Source organism: Chrysoperla carnea, chromosome X, assembly GCF_905475395.1.
Source record: "Chrysoperla carnea chromosome X, inChrCarn1.1, whole genome shotgun sequence".
Classification (NCBI taxonomy): Eukaryota; Metazoa; Arthropoda; class Insecta; order Neuroptera; family Chrysopidae; genus Chrysoperla; species Chrysoperla carnea.
Window position 1 is genome coordinate 31920300 of NC_058342.1, and position 18150 is coordinate 31938449.

Sequence of the window (18150 nt, forward strand, 5' to 3'; positions counted from 1 at the left end):
AAAATCGAAATTTATTTACAAGTAAATATGTTTTAAAAATAGCAAGTAAATTTTTTCTTGGTTCTTAAACGGGTATATTTTAATTCTTACTATGCAGCATAAGTGGATCTAAAATTGTAATAACTACTGCCTTTGTCAACTTAAATCTCTAACGAGACCTTACATAGCGAAAATCTCCAGCGATAACTTATATAATAGATGGAAAAAATTTGTACTCTCACAAACATCATCATGTGATCTTGTTGGATAATCCTTTAAATATCGAATAAAATTCTTATTTTGCTTAATTGGAACGATTTCGAAAATTTTATATTTAAGATGAAAAAAATCACATTTCGAGTTATACTTCAAAATTTAGTTATTCGAGGTAAAAACGTTTGAAGGTTTCGATTTTTTAAAAGCAGTCTATGGCTACAATTTCAAAATATATCTTCGCAACCACTCATTTATTATTAACGATTGCTAAAACAACCGTCGATTTGGATTTTTAAATATATTTATTTTATTAAATCTTCAAAGAACATAAAATTAGGGCATCACTCTGATCGCCAAGGAATCGGTCTCTAACATTTAACTTTGCACCCGAAAAAGGAAGAATTTTATAAAAAATCGACTTCTCTGAAAAACTAAAACTCTTCACTGATGTCAAAAAAAGGCTTTTACTCCAATCAAATGGTTTTTTTTTAACTCCTTTTCGCATCCTCACTATCAAAGAAATTTAGCAAAAAATTTCTAATTCTTTTCTAAGAAAAAATCGCAATATATGTATATTCATTTATTATTCGCAAATTCACAGAATGACTCAAAATCATCGCCAAGCAAAAACTGATAATTTCTTCAGAATTCTAAGACGGAAAATACTTTAAAAAGTGTAAATTTTCGTTTTTTAAATTGAAAATGAAAATCATTGAGATCGAAATCGTTAACATTCTGATCGAAAAACGTCAAAAGACTTTTCATCTCTAATTTTAGTAATAAATAATGGAGTTAAACCTCCGTTTCTCTGACATATACGCCTTATAACAGAGACCACCCACATCATTATTTATTTATCAATTACATTATGATGTGTGTGGATTCGATTACTTCGTTCTTATCATAATAAATATAATTGTTCAAACTGCCGCTGCCTGGACTCGAACCCGCAACCTCTCAGTCAGTAGTCCAAATTGCCAAAGACTAACGTCTTAGACCGCTCGACTACTGAGCCGATTTAGTAATGAATTCATGTTGTGATTTTAGTAATGAATTCATGTTCTGATAATTAACGGACGCCTCCGTAAATTAAACGTATTCTAGACACATTTCCTTTCAGCTATTTCAAAGGAATTTCATTGAAAGAGCTTTTTCTACTCAATCCAACTGTGAAAATATACAAGGAAATGCAATTCTCAGTATGCAATCCATACATAACTATCTCTAATACCTGGTTGATTCATTTGTATACAAATTTTGTGATAATTTGTTGTTGATTCGTATAACAATATTAAACATAATCGTGTTTAACTTTGATAATATTTTAATGAGATTATTATCCCCACTCTCAATTACAACAAATTCAGCTTAAATTGTGACATGATTGAATAATTAGAGGTCGTTATCCAAATTGTGTTGATATTATAATATCCATTCAGAAAATCTAAATATATTTTGATCATGTCTCAAATTGGTATTTTAGTGGTGGTAATTCTCATTACGTCACATTTTTATCAGTCTGTATTAGACAAGTATTTCACATAACAAAATCGTTCAAAATTAACAAAGTTTTTTCGATAAGAAAAAAATTATTTTTTTTAATTCACGTTTTAAAAACAATAGTGGCATGTTTCGATTTAACGGGTCATCCTCAAACATGTCACAAGGAAATGAGTTGAATTAAAAATTTTATTTCTTTTTTTTTATCTAAAGCATAGTTTTTTTTTGACGTGAGTTATGTCGAAATATATCCCTGATAAAAAAGTTCGATTCCCGGATCGAAAATTTCCGATTCATTCCAATTAAAATTTGAAATCGAAATGTGATAGAAATGAATCGGATTTAATTGGAAAAAATTCCCAATTCATTTCGATTCAACCTAATAGATCTAATCGGAAATTTTCAATTGGTTCCAATTCATGAATGGAATGGAATTGAAAATATTGGGATCTACTGGATTGAATTGGAATTCAATCGGAATGAATTAGAAATTTGAATCGGAATTGAATAGGATTTTTTTATCAGGGATGTTAATTTCTATGGATTGTCGAAAAAAATGTGATCCCAAAAGTGTGCAGTATTATTGTATGGTTTGAAATAATAATTGAATTGAAAAAAAATATACGGGTAACTGATTGATATTTAATTGCATGAGCTCGTGATGAGACAACTTACTAACTCAACTCATCAAATTGTGCCGGATTTGGCGTATTAATAAATATATTTCATCTAGACTTTGACTCTTCTATAAGCTTGAGACATTAAAATAACAAAACAAACTTCAAAAAAAAATCAAATAATTGGAAATCCTTTATTTTTGCCTCCTTGTACAAAGCCTTTAAAAATATATCTGTAATAAATATTTTTGAGTTTTTAATTTATTTTTGAAAAAAAATCTTTTTTTTTTTATAATTTAATTTTTGATTTATTTCTTGAAAAGTGTGTCATGTCAATGTATTGGCTTTAAAATTTATGCTAAGAAACCAAACTGTCTTTGTGACTGACAATGAATTAATTAAGTGTGATTAATTTATTTTTAGTTTTCTATTTTTTAATTTTTTTGTTTTTTAAATTTTGTAAAAGAAAATCTATATCAGGTGTTTAATTTTAAAACGTTTTGAATTTATATTTTTGAAAAACAGAAAATTATTTCAAATATACTTCCAAGAATCTAAACTCGATCTGGTGACAAGTTGATCTGGTGACGGCGGGAATCGAACCCGCTACCCTAAGCATACCGCGGACGGAATTGGTTACGCCTTAACCAACTGAGCTTATCCGGCGACATTACGGTTCTATGTAATTATTATTATTTTTTAGGAATATGTTAAATTTCAAGTTCAAACTGTTTTTCCATTAAAGGTTTAAATAAATCCCATAAAAAACTTCACTCGTTGTAAATGCATTTATAATTCAATAAAACCAGTAATTTGAAATCAATACAAATAACTTTTTTTAACTGAATTAAAGTGAATTTTTTAAAACATCATATCGTTTTAGTTTTTAATGCACGATTTTTTTCTGCGATAGAATCGAATCAAAACAACATTTTCTCTTTCAATATTTAACTTACTGTTGTTTCTCTATTCGCTATTCAATTAAAACCAAAGAAGTTAAAGAACATATAGGCTTAAAAGCCCAATAAGTGAATTATTGAAGGCTCAAAAAGAGACCGAACAAAGGGACCGTCTTCCCTCTTTGTCTCGCAGCCTGGCAAAGCGTTGTATTAATATTTTGAATTATTGTATAAACACTTGCATGTCTGTTTATTTCATAAAGGTAATGTAAGACAGACGAAGACACCTATACGCGTACTTTTTTAGGTCTCTCTCTAAAACGATCAATCATTTAGATGGCCACATTACGATTCTATGATTCTAAGTCATGTCAGATACTATAGTTAAAAAGTCTATGGATTGTGGTATTACCCTAATGTTCTCCTCCTTATGATCATAGAGACGGTAAACACATGTTGAAAATACCCATACAAGTTGCACTTCTGACTTTAAAAACCACGCTATTTGTAAAACAAGAACGCCAATGCATTCTTACTTTCGTTTCCCCATTTGTTTTCTCCAAGGAAACTGAACTTTTCTAGGAAAAATGTATCACAAACATTTTTCAAATAGAGATTTACAAATGCATAAGCACTCGTCATTAGAAAAAATTAATCGTTTTTTCTTTAAAGAATCAAATAATTTTCTTAAAACTGGCATTCATACAAACAAATACTAGATGATTTTTATTTAAAATGTAAATGTCAGCATTTTATTATATATGTCATCAGATAATGAATGTAAAAAGAAAAAAAAGTTTAACTGGCAGATTCTAACACTAGATGTCAGTTATATTGTTTTTAACTTTGAATAATTTAACTTCTCTTTTCAAATGATACAAATAAAAATTATAGGAAATAATTTCCTGAAACACGATTTTTCCAAAATAACTATTTCAAGACGTTTTATTGTATAAAAAACACTTTCTATTTTATGGTTTGGAAAATGGAGATTTCAAAAATAATTGATTTAATAAACATCGAATATTTGCAATCTTCATTGAAGTAATTTATGAAAAATAGTCAAAATTGGTTGTAACGACATTTGTAAGGGCTTCACATATTATGGTTGTTGTATCCGATAGTCATTTTAAGCGATATGTGCATTTTAATTTGTCAAGAATATTTATCTTATACTAGGAGATAATTTATTGATTTTCACTAAAAATCATCCGATGTAAAATGAAAGCCCGATTATCAAAAGACAATCTAGATTCGCAAAACTCGCTCCTTTAGAGGTCAAAGATGATTTTAGTAAAGAAGCCAAAATGATGATTACTTGTGTCTACTTCATACTTCTGTTGACTTCATAGTCGTTGTTCCGTATAAAATTAAAAGGAATCGCCGCAAGTTAGCTCTGTAGTTAGGCCTCACTTTCTTAGGCTAAGACTCAAAATTAAGTATATAATTTCTTGGTCATTATAGATGACTGATTGTAATAATGGTTAGTCGCTATAACCGATATGAAGTTTTTGTTGTCAATTTTGTTATAGAAGTACGTTCACTTATATATTTTCAATTCATGTATGTATTAATAATTATTTCGTCGATAAAAAACGATGTCATTATAACCAATTTTGACTGTATACCTATTTATTGGAATATTGCACTTCAAATAAAATTATGTATAATTATAATAAAACAATTGAATGCTTCAATTGATTCCCGTCAACAACGAATATTTAAATTTATTAATAAATAAAACATTATTCACATTTCAATTAAATCAAAGTACTATACACAACCACTCATTTACAAAATTTTAAGTAACAGCAAAAGAAAATCAAACTGTAGCACAAATAATATTTTTTTTTAATTTGATATTGATAAATGACATATTCTGATAATGCATACTTATTTTCGTTTTTATTTTCACTACTAGATGGCAGACATGACGGCTCAATAAATACAAGGCTTTAATTTGATTGATTATACATTAATTTTTAAAAAAATTTCAATTATTAAGTGGTTATGCCTGTTACCTAGTAATGAAAATAAAATCGGAAATGTCAATGAATTATAAGAATATATCATTTCCCAATACTAAATCAGGTTCTAAATGGAAATTGAGTTTACAAAATATGATAAATATGCAATGCCTGTCAAAAAAACACGCTTTTTCTTCCCAAACTAAAGTTCTTAATTCGCTTTACATCGGTATTGTAGAAAAATTTCAAATATGGGATGAAGCCTATTTTGGTTCGTTTTGAACAAGCGATTCCACTATGTTATTATCCAATATTAAATCAGGTTCAAAAGGTAATTGAGTTTACAAAATATGAATAAATATGTAGGTTAGGTTAGGTTAGGTTATATTGGCTGTCCACGAAGGACTCACTTAGGCTATAGAGCCCATCGTGATACCATGTATGTGTTTTACCACCTTTCCGCTGATAATTTCATTTATCAGCCTAATTTCAGAGGCTGAGTGCACCTCCTTCATGCATATATCATGCACTACACCAGCTCATCACAACTAGTAATAAAATTAATTTTGTTGCGACGACGGGATACGAACCCGCTACCCTATGCATACCGCGGAAGGAATTGGTTACGCCTTAACCAACTGAGCTAATAGGGTGACAATAAATATGTAACGCCTGTTAAAAAAAAAAAACGCTTTTTCTTCACAAAAGTTCTTAATTCGCTTTTAATCGGAATGAATCGGAATGAAACATATTTTGGTTCGTTTTGAACTACCGATTATTTCACTAATATCGCCTATAAAGTGACAGAAATTCAGTATATTCGGTGAACGAGATGAATCGATATACGCGCGATTAATTTTGGGAAATAATGAATTGAAATGTTCACTATTAACATCCTCACTTATCAAAATACTCAATATCATAATTCGAGAACTTATTATCCGTCCAATTATTTACGGTGAGTCAAGTAGATAGAAATATTAAGTTAATCATTCAGATAAAATTTATTCTTTGAAGTGGCTTTAGAGAACCGCAAACCGAACAGATGCTCAAACCATTAAAAGTGTATTGAAAATTGTGTTGTTAAGGTGTGCTTCGACATAGGTAACCACTGTTCCATTCTTAATGGTTAGATTTACTCGTTAAAGTATTAAATAAATTTTATATGCATTTTAATCATCCTACACAATTCCTAGGATCATTTTTGTTCCTAGGATTTTGTTTCATATAGAAGAGATCTTTCTCTTTATCCGACGCTACAGCTCGACTTCAATCTAACGTATGATGTACTTTCAGACCTTCTACTTATATTTCGCGTCCATGAAAAAATAACCAACTCTCTAAAGCCCGAATTGATTCAAAGAGGAACAATCTGGGCGTTTCATCCCTCCAAAAATTCAAGGGAAACTAGGTCCTAACGATTTGAGACAGTCCAAAATCAAGATAAACTGAAAGAAAAAACATAAAAGAGCATCGTCAAGAAATTTTCGATTATTAACTTCAAAGATTTACATCAAATTCGATTTTTAACCCCCGAACTAAAAAAAGGGGGTGTTATAAGTTTGACCGCTATCTGTGTGTGTGTCTGTCTGTGTGTCTATCTATCTGTCTGTCAGTGGCATCGTAGTGCCTAAACGAATGAACCGATTTTGATTTTTTTGAAAAATTGACGATGCTCTTCCAAATCAGCTCAGTTTAGAAAAGACTTTAATGAAAAAGGCAATTTAATGGTGAGTGTTCTTAGATATGTTTCAAATGCGAGTTTAGGGTTCCGTACCCGAAAAATTTGTCGGGAATTTTTTAAATTTTGTAAATTTTACTTGTAAAAGTGATTCAATTATTTAGCTAATAGACAAAAATGACCATCGTTAAAATTTATTTTTATAATAAAACTTAATGGTATCCAATGTGGTTTTGGATTTCAAAAAACCAAATTCATTAACGATTAAAATCCCAAAAAACGAGGCGCTTAACGATAAAAAAGGAAAACAGAATATTTAGAGTTTCTCAATTAATATTTCAAAATTGACATATTTATCATTAGCAAAATGGTATAAAAATTAATTTTTACTACAATTTATCAGTTTTTACTAATTTAAGAGATATTTACGATTAAAATTGTTATACTTCTTAAACTGCCCACATGTATCAAGAAAAATATTCGACCAAAAACTCAAACAACTGAGTAACAAATCATCATGGAATCATTCAATAAATTGTTTCCGAAGTTTCCGAAACAATCTGAACAAAGGATTGTCTACTGAAATAATAATTTTCCCATAATTTTTCCATCCTCATATTTTGCATACTCAACATTTTAGAACCTGCACAAAAAACACTTACAAAAAAAAAAAAAACAAAACGCTTAATTTATTTTCAATTTTTCATTTTAATTTTGGCAAATTTAATTTCAATAAAATATAATATCTACCACAATTTTAAAACAATTTTATTTTGTTTAAAAGGAGGGCGGTCTCGCAGCCATAAAAATTATTGTCGAATATATATATATATATCAAAAGTGTTCTAGTTTTCTAGTATTCGACAATTATTTAGGAACTTAGACAAGTGTGTTTAGGGTTTGTGTGTACGCGTGGTTTAAAAAAAACACTTTCCCAAGAACTTTATAAGCTAAAAAAGCCCATTTAATTTAAAAATTGATGCAACTTAAAAAAATTTTAATAAATATGACGCTTAATCAAAAAAAACAAATGAAAATCCTCACCTAATTGATTTGATGAAAGCATGTGAAAAATATGTGTCTAATTATATAAATGTCTGTTTTTTTTTCAAGGAAAATCAAAGAAAATATAATTGAATATTAAAGGAAAAAAAACTTTTCACAAATATTCATTTTTTATGTTATTCTGGATTTGATTGAATAATCTTGTATTTTTATGTTTTACTGTAATTTTTCTTTTAATGAGATTGTGCTAATGTCATATGAATGTTTTTTTTTTCTATATATTTTTGTCCCATTTTGTGGTGTGTGTAATAGGTTTTACTGTAAATCAAACCAAACTAGTTACTGTGTTTACATTATAACAATTATTTATAATTTTAATGGAGAGATTGTGTTTTGTTTCATCACATATCATTTACCACATCGCTTTTAATTACTCGACTAATTGAGAGGAATCATTTTCACTTTGATTAAATGTTTTTAGAACTCGAAATGCAACTACTCTATGTTACATAATATCGACAAAGCATAAAAAAAACCTTTGACAATTTAAATAATGTTATTATATAAGGGTGGGGAAATCGAATGAAGGTAATTTTAAATTTTCATCAAACGTGAAATATGAACAGAATAAAAATTTGCTGATTGATTTTTTTAGTTAAAATCTGGATGGATTTTAGTTTTTTGTCGAAACTTTTCCCGAAAGCATAGACTTATACACTGTATCAGAGGTTAACGGAGAGGGGAGGGTTTTCTTTAAAAATTCATTTCATCACCCCTTACATTGAAGAAGCCTGACATATAATTTTTATATCCTGTATATATCAAGTAGACTAGAAAAATCAAGAAGAGTAGAAACAGTCTCTCAACCTGGTGAGGCACAATAAAGTCAATAATACCTGGATCCCCGGACACTCTGGTTGGAACGGTAATGAGAGAGCAGACAAGCTGGCCAAACTGGGAACCACCATGGCTCCCACTCAAGAAAAGCTTGCAAGGATGCCACACCAAGAAGGTCTTAACAAATTAGGAGATAATCTGAAAAACCAACAATTAAAGGCATGGACCAGCTACGAGGGAGGGCAAATCGCCAAAAGTCTGTAGGGTGAAGGAAACTCGCTCGGTAACCGAGCCGAGGAGATCTTGAAACTAAACAGAGCTGATATTAGAGTCATCGTAGAGTTACTTCCAGGGCATGATAACCTGAACAAGTTCCAACATCAGATTGGAAAAAGACAATCTTCCGCGTGTGACAGATGCGGAGAAAATTCAGAAGAAACATCGATCCACTTTCTCTGTTACTGTCCGGCGCTCATACAGCAGCGAAGGAAATGGTTTGGTCCGGCCATAGTCGAACCAGAAAAAATTAGGAAACTCAGCGCTAGGCAGATCCTGGGTTTCAGTACATCAGTTGGTTATAATAGCCACTGAAAAGCGTAGCGGGGATAGAGTACAAGGGTCTATTTGGCTAGGTGCTCTGAACCATTGCTACGATGCCCGATGCTCGAGCATGGCCCGCTAACCTCCATACCCATATATGAAATATATAATGGTATACTAAGTTTAGTCCCAAGTTTGTAAAACTTAAAAATTTTGCTTATCTTTACAGCCCCTTCAAGTTGAGGTACACTATGATGGTATCAAGAAAATTCCCCAATCCTTCCTATGTTTTATATCGAAATATCGTGGATTTTTGTGAATTAAAAGCTTTGAACTTCTCCACCTCTCCAAAATTGTGCTAGAGGTTAATAATAGGAGGTTGGGGTTAATTTCAAATAAGTGTCTCTTTGGGATATCAACTTCCTAGCCCCTCCCCCTGTTTTCGAATTCAAAAATCATGAATTTTCACCGGTTTTAAGGCTTATTGTTAAGAAAGTGTCTTTTGATAATGTTAACAACAAATATCCACTTCCCAATTTTATGTGGGTTCAAAATAATGAAAAACCAAATCCCATTCCAATTGAAAGCATCTTATGACGGGGGGTGGGGGGAATATAACCTCAGTGACGAAACTCTGTTGTTGACGAGTTTTTTTTTGTGATGTAACAACTGTACTATCAAAAAAACTAAACCATCCACTTTGTTGAAATTTTATTTTTCGCTTTTTCCACTCATAAAGATAATTTTATTGAAAGGTTTACGGTAAAGTGATTGAGTTTTACCACTTAAAAGCTTTTTGCCATGTTCTCTATTTTCAATTAAAAAAAACCAATGGATATTATTTTGACCTCAAATTAATAATTCTTTTTTTTTTAAATACTTACATTTAAATTAAGTGGTCATGCACGCCATCTAGTAGTGAAAATAAAAACAAAACGTGAGTGCATTCATTATAAGAATATCATTTCCCAATCAGGTTTTAAAAGGAAATTGAGTTTACAAAATATGAATAAATATACAACGCCTATCAAAAAACGCTTTCTCTTGCAATAGTTATATGGGTGAAAAGTTTCAAATAGTCCATGGTCAAATTCATGGGCTTATCAAGTATTCCCCTAGAGTTTTCTACACCTTCGTGCTTTGTGCTTTCTGTATATTGACTGATTTTAGTACCAGCCAACCATTAAGGGTGTCATGCGGAAGCAAAAAGAAACAAAAGAAAGCCCTAAGCCTATTTTAACATTAAAAAAAAAATTAGAAGTTTGCCAATGTTGGCAATTCAAGCCAAAAATACTGCTCGATTTCTTCAAAATAAAGTTCTTACTGTCTATTGCATCAGAATTCTCTAACTTAAGAATGTTTTAAAAGGAATACAGGATCATCAAAGCTTATTCAAATGTTTCTCTTGCAACGGAATCATCAACAGAAGCACATTCTGATTTCTTATCCTCCAACTTTAGATGTATTCCAGAATTTCCTCGAAATTTCATCCAAAGAAAATGTACTCTTTTCAGAAAAATTGTGAAGGTTGATTTCGAAACTAACAGATCTTTTAAACTGGGTTAATTTTCATCAATTTAATTTTTTTGGAACAAAAATTTTTTTAGGGATTTTTTCTGATTAAAATGAATATAAACAACAAAATCTTCTTAAAAATTAATAATAATTGTTATATGAACACCGAAAATATAATTACAGGCTGTTATTAAAAATTATGTCTTAATTGTACATCTTTATTTACGTTACTTCAAAACTTTCATAATTTCTCAATAGAAGAAAGTTTAAAAGCTATTTTGTCGATCGTATTTCTATTATTTGTTTTCCGAAACAAACAAATGCTTTTTAAACTAGTTAATTAGAAAAATACCCATTTAATGTCGAGAATTTTAAATGAACGATCAATCGAAAATTTTCAATATAAGTTTAAATTAATGTTTTAAAATTAAAAACTGGAATATGATACTCTATAACAAAACTAACAAGCAAAAGTGACAGAAATATATTATATAATTTAAATGCAATATACCACTATCTTTATTTAAATGTTATATAAACAGGGTGTAAAAAAATACCAGCATCATAAAATTACTCGGAAAATAATGGAACAAAATTTTAAATGGATCATAGAGTTGTACTTACTATACTAGAGTCGTTTCATCGAGGCTAACATAAGTCGCTTTTTCTGTCCCTATGTCCCTATGTACGCTTAAATCTTTGAAACTACGCAACGGATTTTGATTCGGTTTTTTTTAATAGATAGAGTGATTCAAGAGGAAGGTTTTTATGTATAATACATCCATATTATAGTAGAGTAAGGGGTTGAAATAGGGATTGAAAGGGATATGCTTCAAAAAATAAAAAAATTGTGCATCGATTAAGCTCAAATATTGACACGATATACAACCAGCTTCAAAGATCTATTGTTTTTATCTACTTTTAACCTTCGGAGGGTAGAAAGGTGTAGCGAGAAAGTGGGAAGGAATTATCGAATATTTACAAATATACCTAAGTGGGGTATCAAATAAATGAGCATGACGTGTACATTACAAAACTGTTATCCAACGCAAGGAAATGTGGAGGGAGGGGTGCAAGTGGGAATGTTGCCCAGCAAAGCGGGTAGTTCACAGCTAGTTAAAAAATAAAGTACATTTTTAAAGCATTAATTTAAGTAGTTCGATCTTTTATTTTTGATCTATAATAACTGATATTTAGCAAAAATATAAATTCGCATCAATTTAATTGTACTATTAGACTCGACTACATACTTTAAAGTTCAAAAAATTGACCTCGATAAAACAATTCAAGTATAGTTGATGATAATAGATTTGACCATGAAGTCGATTTTCACGATTTTTAAATCTTACTTGATTATTTCAAATAGATATCCAATATTTGCCATCGGAAAAGAACCGAGCACAAAGCTTAGAATCGAAACATGTATAAATATGTCTCGGTTAAAACACAGGTCGTGAAAATCAAATTCAAGCACCTGAAGAAGCCACATTTTTAAATAATTTTCGTCTTTTTTTAAGGTCCTTGAATTCGATAATCAAGATCGTCATTTTCAGACTCAATTTTACTTCGGAACATGTAAACATGTTTCGACGTAAAATGTTGAAATTCACAAGTCAGGTACAAAATAATCTTGAAAATCAACTTCATGAGCATCACCTAATACAACTCTGTGAATCGAAGCTATACTTTTTTAAATGCGTTATGAAGTTAGCCGATATACGAATTGTCACTTACAATAGAAAATGATAGCTAGATGACAGGTTAAATGAGGTTAAGATTCATCTACGAACACAATAGATATATTTAACTAGGTTAGGTTGGATTAGGTTAGAGGGGCTGTCCTGAAGTGGGACACACTTAGATCCACCGTTGTGATGCCGAAAAAAGGTTAGTCCATACCCGGCTACTACCGATAAACGAATTGTCCCTTACAATAGAAAAAGATAGCTAGATGACAGGTTAAATGAGGTTAAGATTCATCTACGAACACAATAGTTAGATTTAACTAGGTTAGGTTGGGTTAGGTTAGAGTGGCTGTCCTGAAGTGGGACACACTTAGACCCACCGTTGTGATGCCGAAAAGAGGTTAGTCCATCCCCGGCTACTACTTCATGAACCATTTTGAGCTGTTTAAGAACAGCTGGAGTATTTTAACGTCAACAGACTTCAGGTCGAAGAGATCGTCAAAGAAAGGCTGGCTCAAGTGAGTCTACCTAGTCGTGGCAAGAGCTGAGCAAGATGAGACATCGTTTCCTACTCTTCCTCACTGTTAAAGCTCCTGCGAAAGCACTGTGAAAGCTCAGGCGTTCAGCGTGCATGCCACCTAGACAGTGTCCTGTAGAAGCCGCAAATATTTTGCTTAGATATACCCTTGGAAGTGATTTAACTAGAAAATGAATTATTTGTTTCCATTATTTATAAATTATTATATTTGTTATTATCGAAGAAGTACAGCGTAAATAAGTACACACATCCTTTTTTTCTCAAACTATTATTTCCGGAGTAATTTTGTGGTACCGATATTTCTTGTACACTTTGCGTCTGTTTATTTACTTTCAAATTCTATAATGCTTCGTATCGTATTTTCAATTATCTATAACTTGATTTTTGTATTAGATTTCCTGATCTTCTATTCAATTTGATTTCCTACTGGAATTTTAAATGTAATCGACAACTGAAATCAAATATTAGTTTCTAGAGGAAACTATATTAAAGTTGTATGTATACAGTAAAAAATAACTAAAATATCGGTGTAATAAAAATAAATATTCCTATTACCTTGACACTGTCCATATTTGTTTTAAGGTTTCGGCTGTTTGACCAAGTACGGTAAATGGTCATTTTTTGCGGTAAATGATAGATCAAAGTCCTTTGATCACAATAAACACAATTTTGGGGCCTCTTTTGAATGATTTAATTTTAAAATTGTGATTTTTAACTATCTTATGGGTGTGACTATCTTATGGATGAACTTACAATAATGTGAATTGTACAAAAATTAATCGGCCAATGAGCTTCAAAAAAGCTTTCATCATGAAATGAAGGAAATTTATTAAAGATTCTGTTTTTGCAAAAATAAACATTACTTTAAAGCGCTTTCCAAAAAACTTTTTGTTTTGGATTTTGACGCTTTTTCAATATTTTTAGAGCATTTTTTTACATTTACGCCATGCAAATTTCGATGTTTATAAAGCATTTTCTCACTTTTATGTCATACAAATTGCCTAGTTGACTAGTTGACTAGTCACGTGACAGCCGAACCATTTTAATAATAAACAATTGTGCCTAATTTCAAGGTAAAAGTACTAGCTGTGAGTTTTTTACTATGACTCGTTGTGATAAGAATATCAACAGCCACATAAAAACGCTTGAATCAAGCAAGTTTTTCTTTTACAGTGTAGCAATTTTTTCGTTTTTATACCATGTATATATGTAATATATATATCAAGGTATACTCAGTTTAGTCCCAAGTTTATACCGATTAAAAATATTGATGCTACGAAAAAAATTTTGGTAGAGTTATTCATGAAATCATCTAATTAATCCATTTTCGGTTGTCTGTCTGTCTGTCCGTCTGACAACACGATAACTCAAAAACGAAAAGAGATATCAAGTTGAATTTTTACAGCGTACTCAGGACGTAAAAAGTGGAGTCGAGAAAATGAGCAACATAAGTCAAAATCTTGGGTTCGTAGGACTCATCTTGTAAACCGTTAGAGATAGAAGAAAAGTTTACATGTATAAAATGTTTCTTATAAAAAAATAAACAACTTTTGTTTTAAACATTTTTTCGTTAACATCACTGTTTACCCGTGAGGGCCCAAATTAGTTATGTGTGTGTGACATGTATGGATAACAGTGAAATCAACACTACATGGTATTTCAATAATTAACTCAGTCAATTGTTTGTTTTCACTTGTTGATCTTTAATTTTTACTATAACATGGTGCTCAATTTTTTTTAATAGCAGTCCTGTAGTTATATAATTTAAAAACAAACAACTTACAAATGGTTTTTTTTAAATCATCAACATATTGATTTCTTATTAATTATGAATAATTAAGATTTTTTGAAATATAATATGATTATTTTTCATCTTCAGATATATTAAATATAATAAAAAAAATACTTCTTTTACATAACTCACACGGTAAAAATAATATTTTTTAAATAATTTTGTTCGAAATAATATATCTTCATTTTTTTATTTCTTTAGAAAACATAATTTTTATATATATTTTTTTTATGTACTATTTTTTTTTTATTTCTTATATATTTCAGTTTTTTTTTATACTTTTTGTCACAAAATACATATACTTGTCAAGAATCCTTGTTTTTTCTTGAAGTATTCTTTTTTTGAACGCACTTACCTAAGTATAGTATTTTGTGAATCATTTACAATAGAGGAAGGGATGGGGTGCTTTTTTTTTATTTTAATATATTTAATTTAGGAGGTTGGTAGTCTTGAAAATGGAGTTATAATCAATCAATTTGGTTTTGCTGGGTGAGAAGTGTTTAGTCTGTTTTCGAATGTTTCATTTTCAACCAATGGCACGCGATACAATATTTTGGGCACGCCACCGATCACAAAGCTCGCTACACAAACACTTCTGTGTTATATTGCAAACAAAAAACAATGACCCGTTGGTTCCACCTCCGCCCTAGTCTAAGACTCCCAGACTTTCAGGTCTCCGTCTTCCAAGCTTTTTGAACACCGGAGTAGCCTCCAACATTGATTTATTTTTTCAAATATTCCCTATTCGATGTAATTTAAAATGTCGTCAGAACGACACCTTAGTAGCTATAATCGTGAAAGACAGTGGGCCACATATTGTGATTATTAAGGCGTAAATTGTAATCGCTAACGTCCGCAATAGTTGTTTTTTTTAGGAATAACTTACCCCGTCGGACTGTTTCTAAGTTTCTAAAGATATTTCCCATTGAAATTTAATCCTGTCTAAAAAACAAGAAGTTAAAAATTTCAAAATGCCAATCAGACATCCTAATCTTCCTCAGGGATTATCCATAAATTACGTCATACGTTAAGAGGGAGAGTGATGTCACAAAATCTGATCTCTAAAAAAAAAAGTACTACAAATTTTTTATGGATTATTAAATTATAAAAAAAATGTGACGTCACGGGTGGGGGGTCAAAATAAACATGAAAAAATGTTACATAATGGAAAGGGGGTGTTAAAAATCTTAATGGAAGTTTTAGTACTAATTCCGAAAAATTTTCACAAAACAGAAAAACACTTCTAAATCCAGCAGTTTTCTTCAAGGTATAAATCTAATCGACCCATTTATTGAGACTATAAAAACTTTCCTAAATTTAAAGAAAAACGTTCTAAAAATAGTGATCTGTTTGTGCATGTTGCATTTTTGAGCTTAAAATGTTATGAATGTTATTGCATGCAATTTTAATAAAATGCTTTTGAAATGTTTTTGATGCCTGCTCGATTTGATACTTTTTTTAATACAATATTAAAAATAAAATTTATTAATTGATTACATTAATTAATGAATTAAATTTTAAAAAAAATATATGAATATTAAAGTACGTTTTGTTATGTTTCCAATGCTTTTTTACAGGAATATAGCGTACAATTAACGTTTCGTGAGCAATGGCTTGATGAACGATTAAAATTCGATGATTTTGGAGGCAGATTAAAGTATTTAACATTGACGGAAGCGAGTCGTGTATGGATGCCCGATTTGTTTTTCTCAAATGAGAAAGAAGGACATTTCCATAACATCATCATGCCCAATGTGTATATACGAATATTTCCATATGGTTCGGTACTTTATAGTATCAGGTATGTTTCAATTTTTTTTATTCACTCTTTATGACGTTATTTAAGAATATACCATGCGTTTAATTTACATCTTGGCATAAGCATCTCCAACGAGTATGACAGAGTACATACGTTAAGCAATGCGTGTAAAAAAGTGTTATATGTGTTACATGTTTCTTGAAAGTGTTGTAGATTCGGTTTCCTTTAAGCTGAACGATTCTACTGCTGCTGTATGTGTTTTATACAACTTGGCGCTTATCGAAGGTACATTCAACCCATAGCAAGAAAACATGCCTGTAACACCTCTTTCTTGTACGCATTTCTTAATGTATACATACGTACTCTCTCCTACTCGAAGATGTACTATGCCAAGACATTAATTAAACAACTAGTATATACCACTAGTTCGATTTACATCTAGGCATATAAATATCACGAGTATGACAGAATACATGCGTTAAGCAATGCATCTAAGTGAGAGGTATTATATACATGTGTTGATCCCCACTGTCTGCAGGCATACAACAGAAAAGCTGCTGTATAGTTTAAAAGAGTATTTTAACTATTAACTAAGTTAAGTTGTTCGATATAAAATGATTTTAAAAATCACTTATTATGTAAAAATAAAAAATGCAAATTTATGTTTACGATAAAAATTTCACAAAATAAATTATATAATTAGTTTATGACAAAAAAAAAAGAAGTAAATAAACTATGCAGAAATGATACACATAGATTCAATTAAAGCACTGGCTATGGTTGTCTCGCCGCAGTTCGCACATAATGTAATATTCAAACTGAAACATTTATAAACAACAAACCAACAAAGCTCTATCGTTCAGATCATATTTCCCCCTAATTTTATGTTTCTTTTTAGTCAAACTTTTATGACTTTTTGACTACCCCCCCCCCAACCGGTCTTTGTCGCAGGTAGTCACATTTCATTATTTCCCTTCACTCCCCTTTACGTTTGTCGTAGGTAATTTATGGATTATGATTAGGTGCTTCTAATTCAGGCATGGGTGAGTTATTTTAAGTCAAAGTCACCATTGTTATAAGTTTATTGCGTGTCTCTTTATGCAAGCCCACGTTGCTCATAGAGGAGGAAGTGAGACGGGTATGCGACTCTTCTACCTATCTCAGTTTCTCTAATAGTAATGAGATAGGTAGAATAAAAAAGTTGTTTCTCTGTCTTACTCGTTTTATTGGTTGACACTGGTTAGGGTATCACTGTCTTACTCGTATGTTAATTACAGAAGTCTGAATGGTTTGTCAAAGCCACGTTTGCCCATGCATGTTCTAATTGAAATAGTAAATTTGTTTTAAAACATAAAATTACACATGAAAGGGTGAGGGGTCTAGAGATTTGATTCAGCCTAAAGGAGTGATTTTCCCAAGTTCTAACAGAATTTTCCCTGAAAATTTGAAACGATCTCAAATAATTTCATCACTTAGCGAGGACCGTCCTTAAGTGGCTGATGAATGAGACTCGTGTCGCATGTCATTATCCTACAAATATAGATGTTCTCAAAACTGCCTAAATCGTGTTTTAAGGTTTATAAAACGGATTTATATAACATACACTTTATCTGTTAACCT

General features: G+C 30.7%; 1 protein-coding gene across 3 annotated transcripts in view; it reads left to right on the forward strand.

Moving 5' to 3' along the window:
• The window catches only part of LOC123302760 (glutamate-gated chloride channel), a 47407-nt gene that overhangs the window by 18018 nt on the left and 11239 nt on the right, over positions 1–18150 (forward strand). For all 3 annotated transcript variants that reach the window (XM_044885841.1, XM_044885840.1, XM_044885839.1), the window contains exon 5: positions 16349–16572. In XM_044885841.1, coding sequence (XP_044741776.1) covers positions 16349–16572 — 224 coding nt within the window. The remainder of the gene's footprint in view (positions 1–16348; positions 16573–18150) is intronic.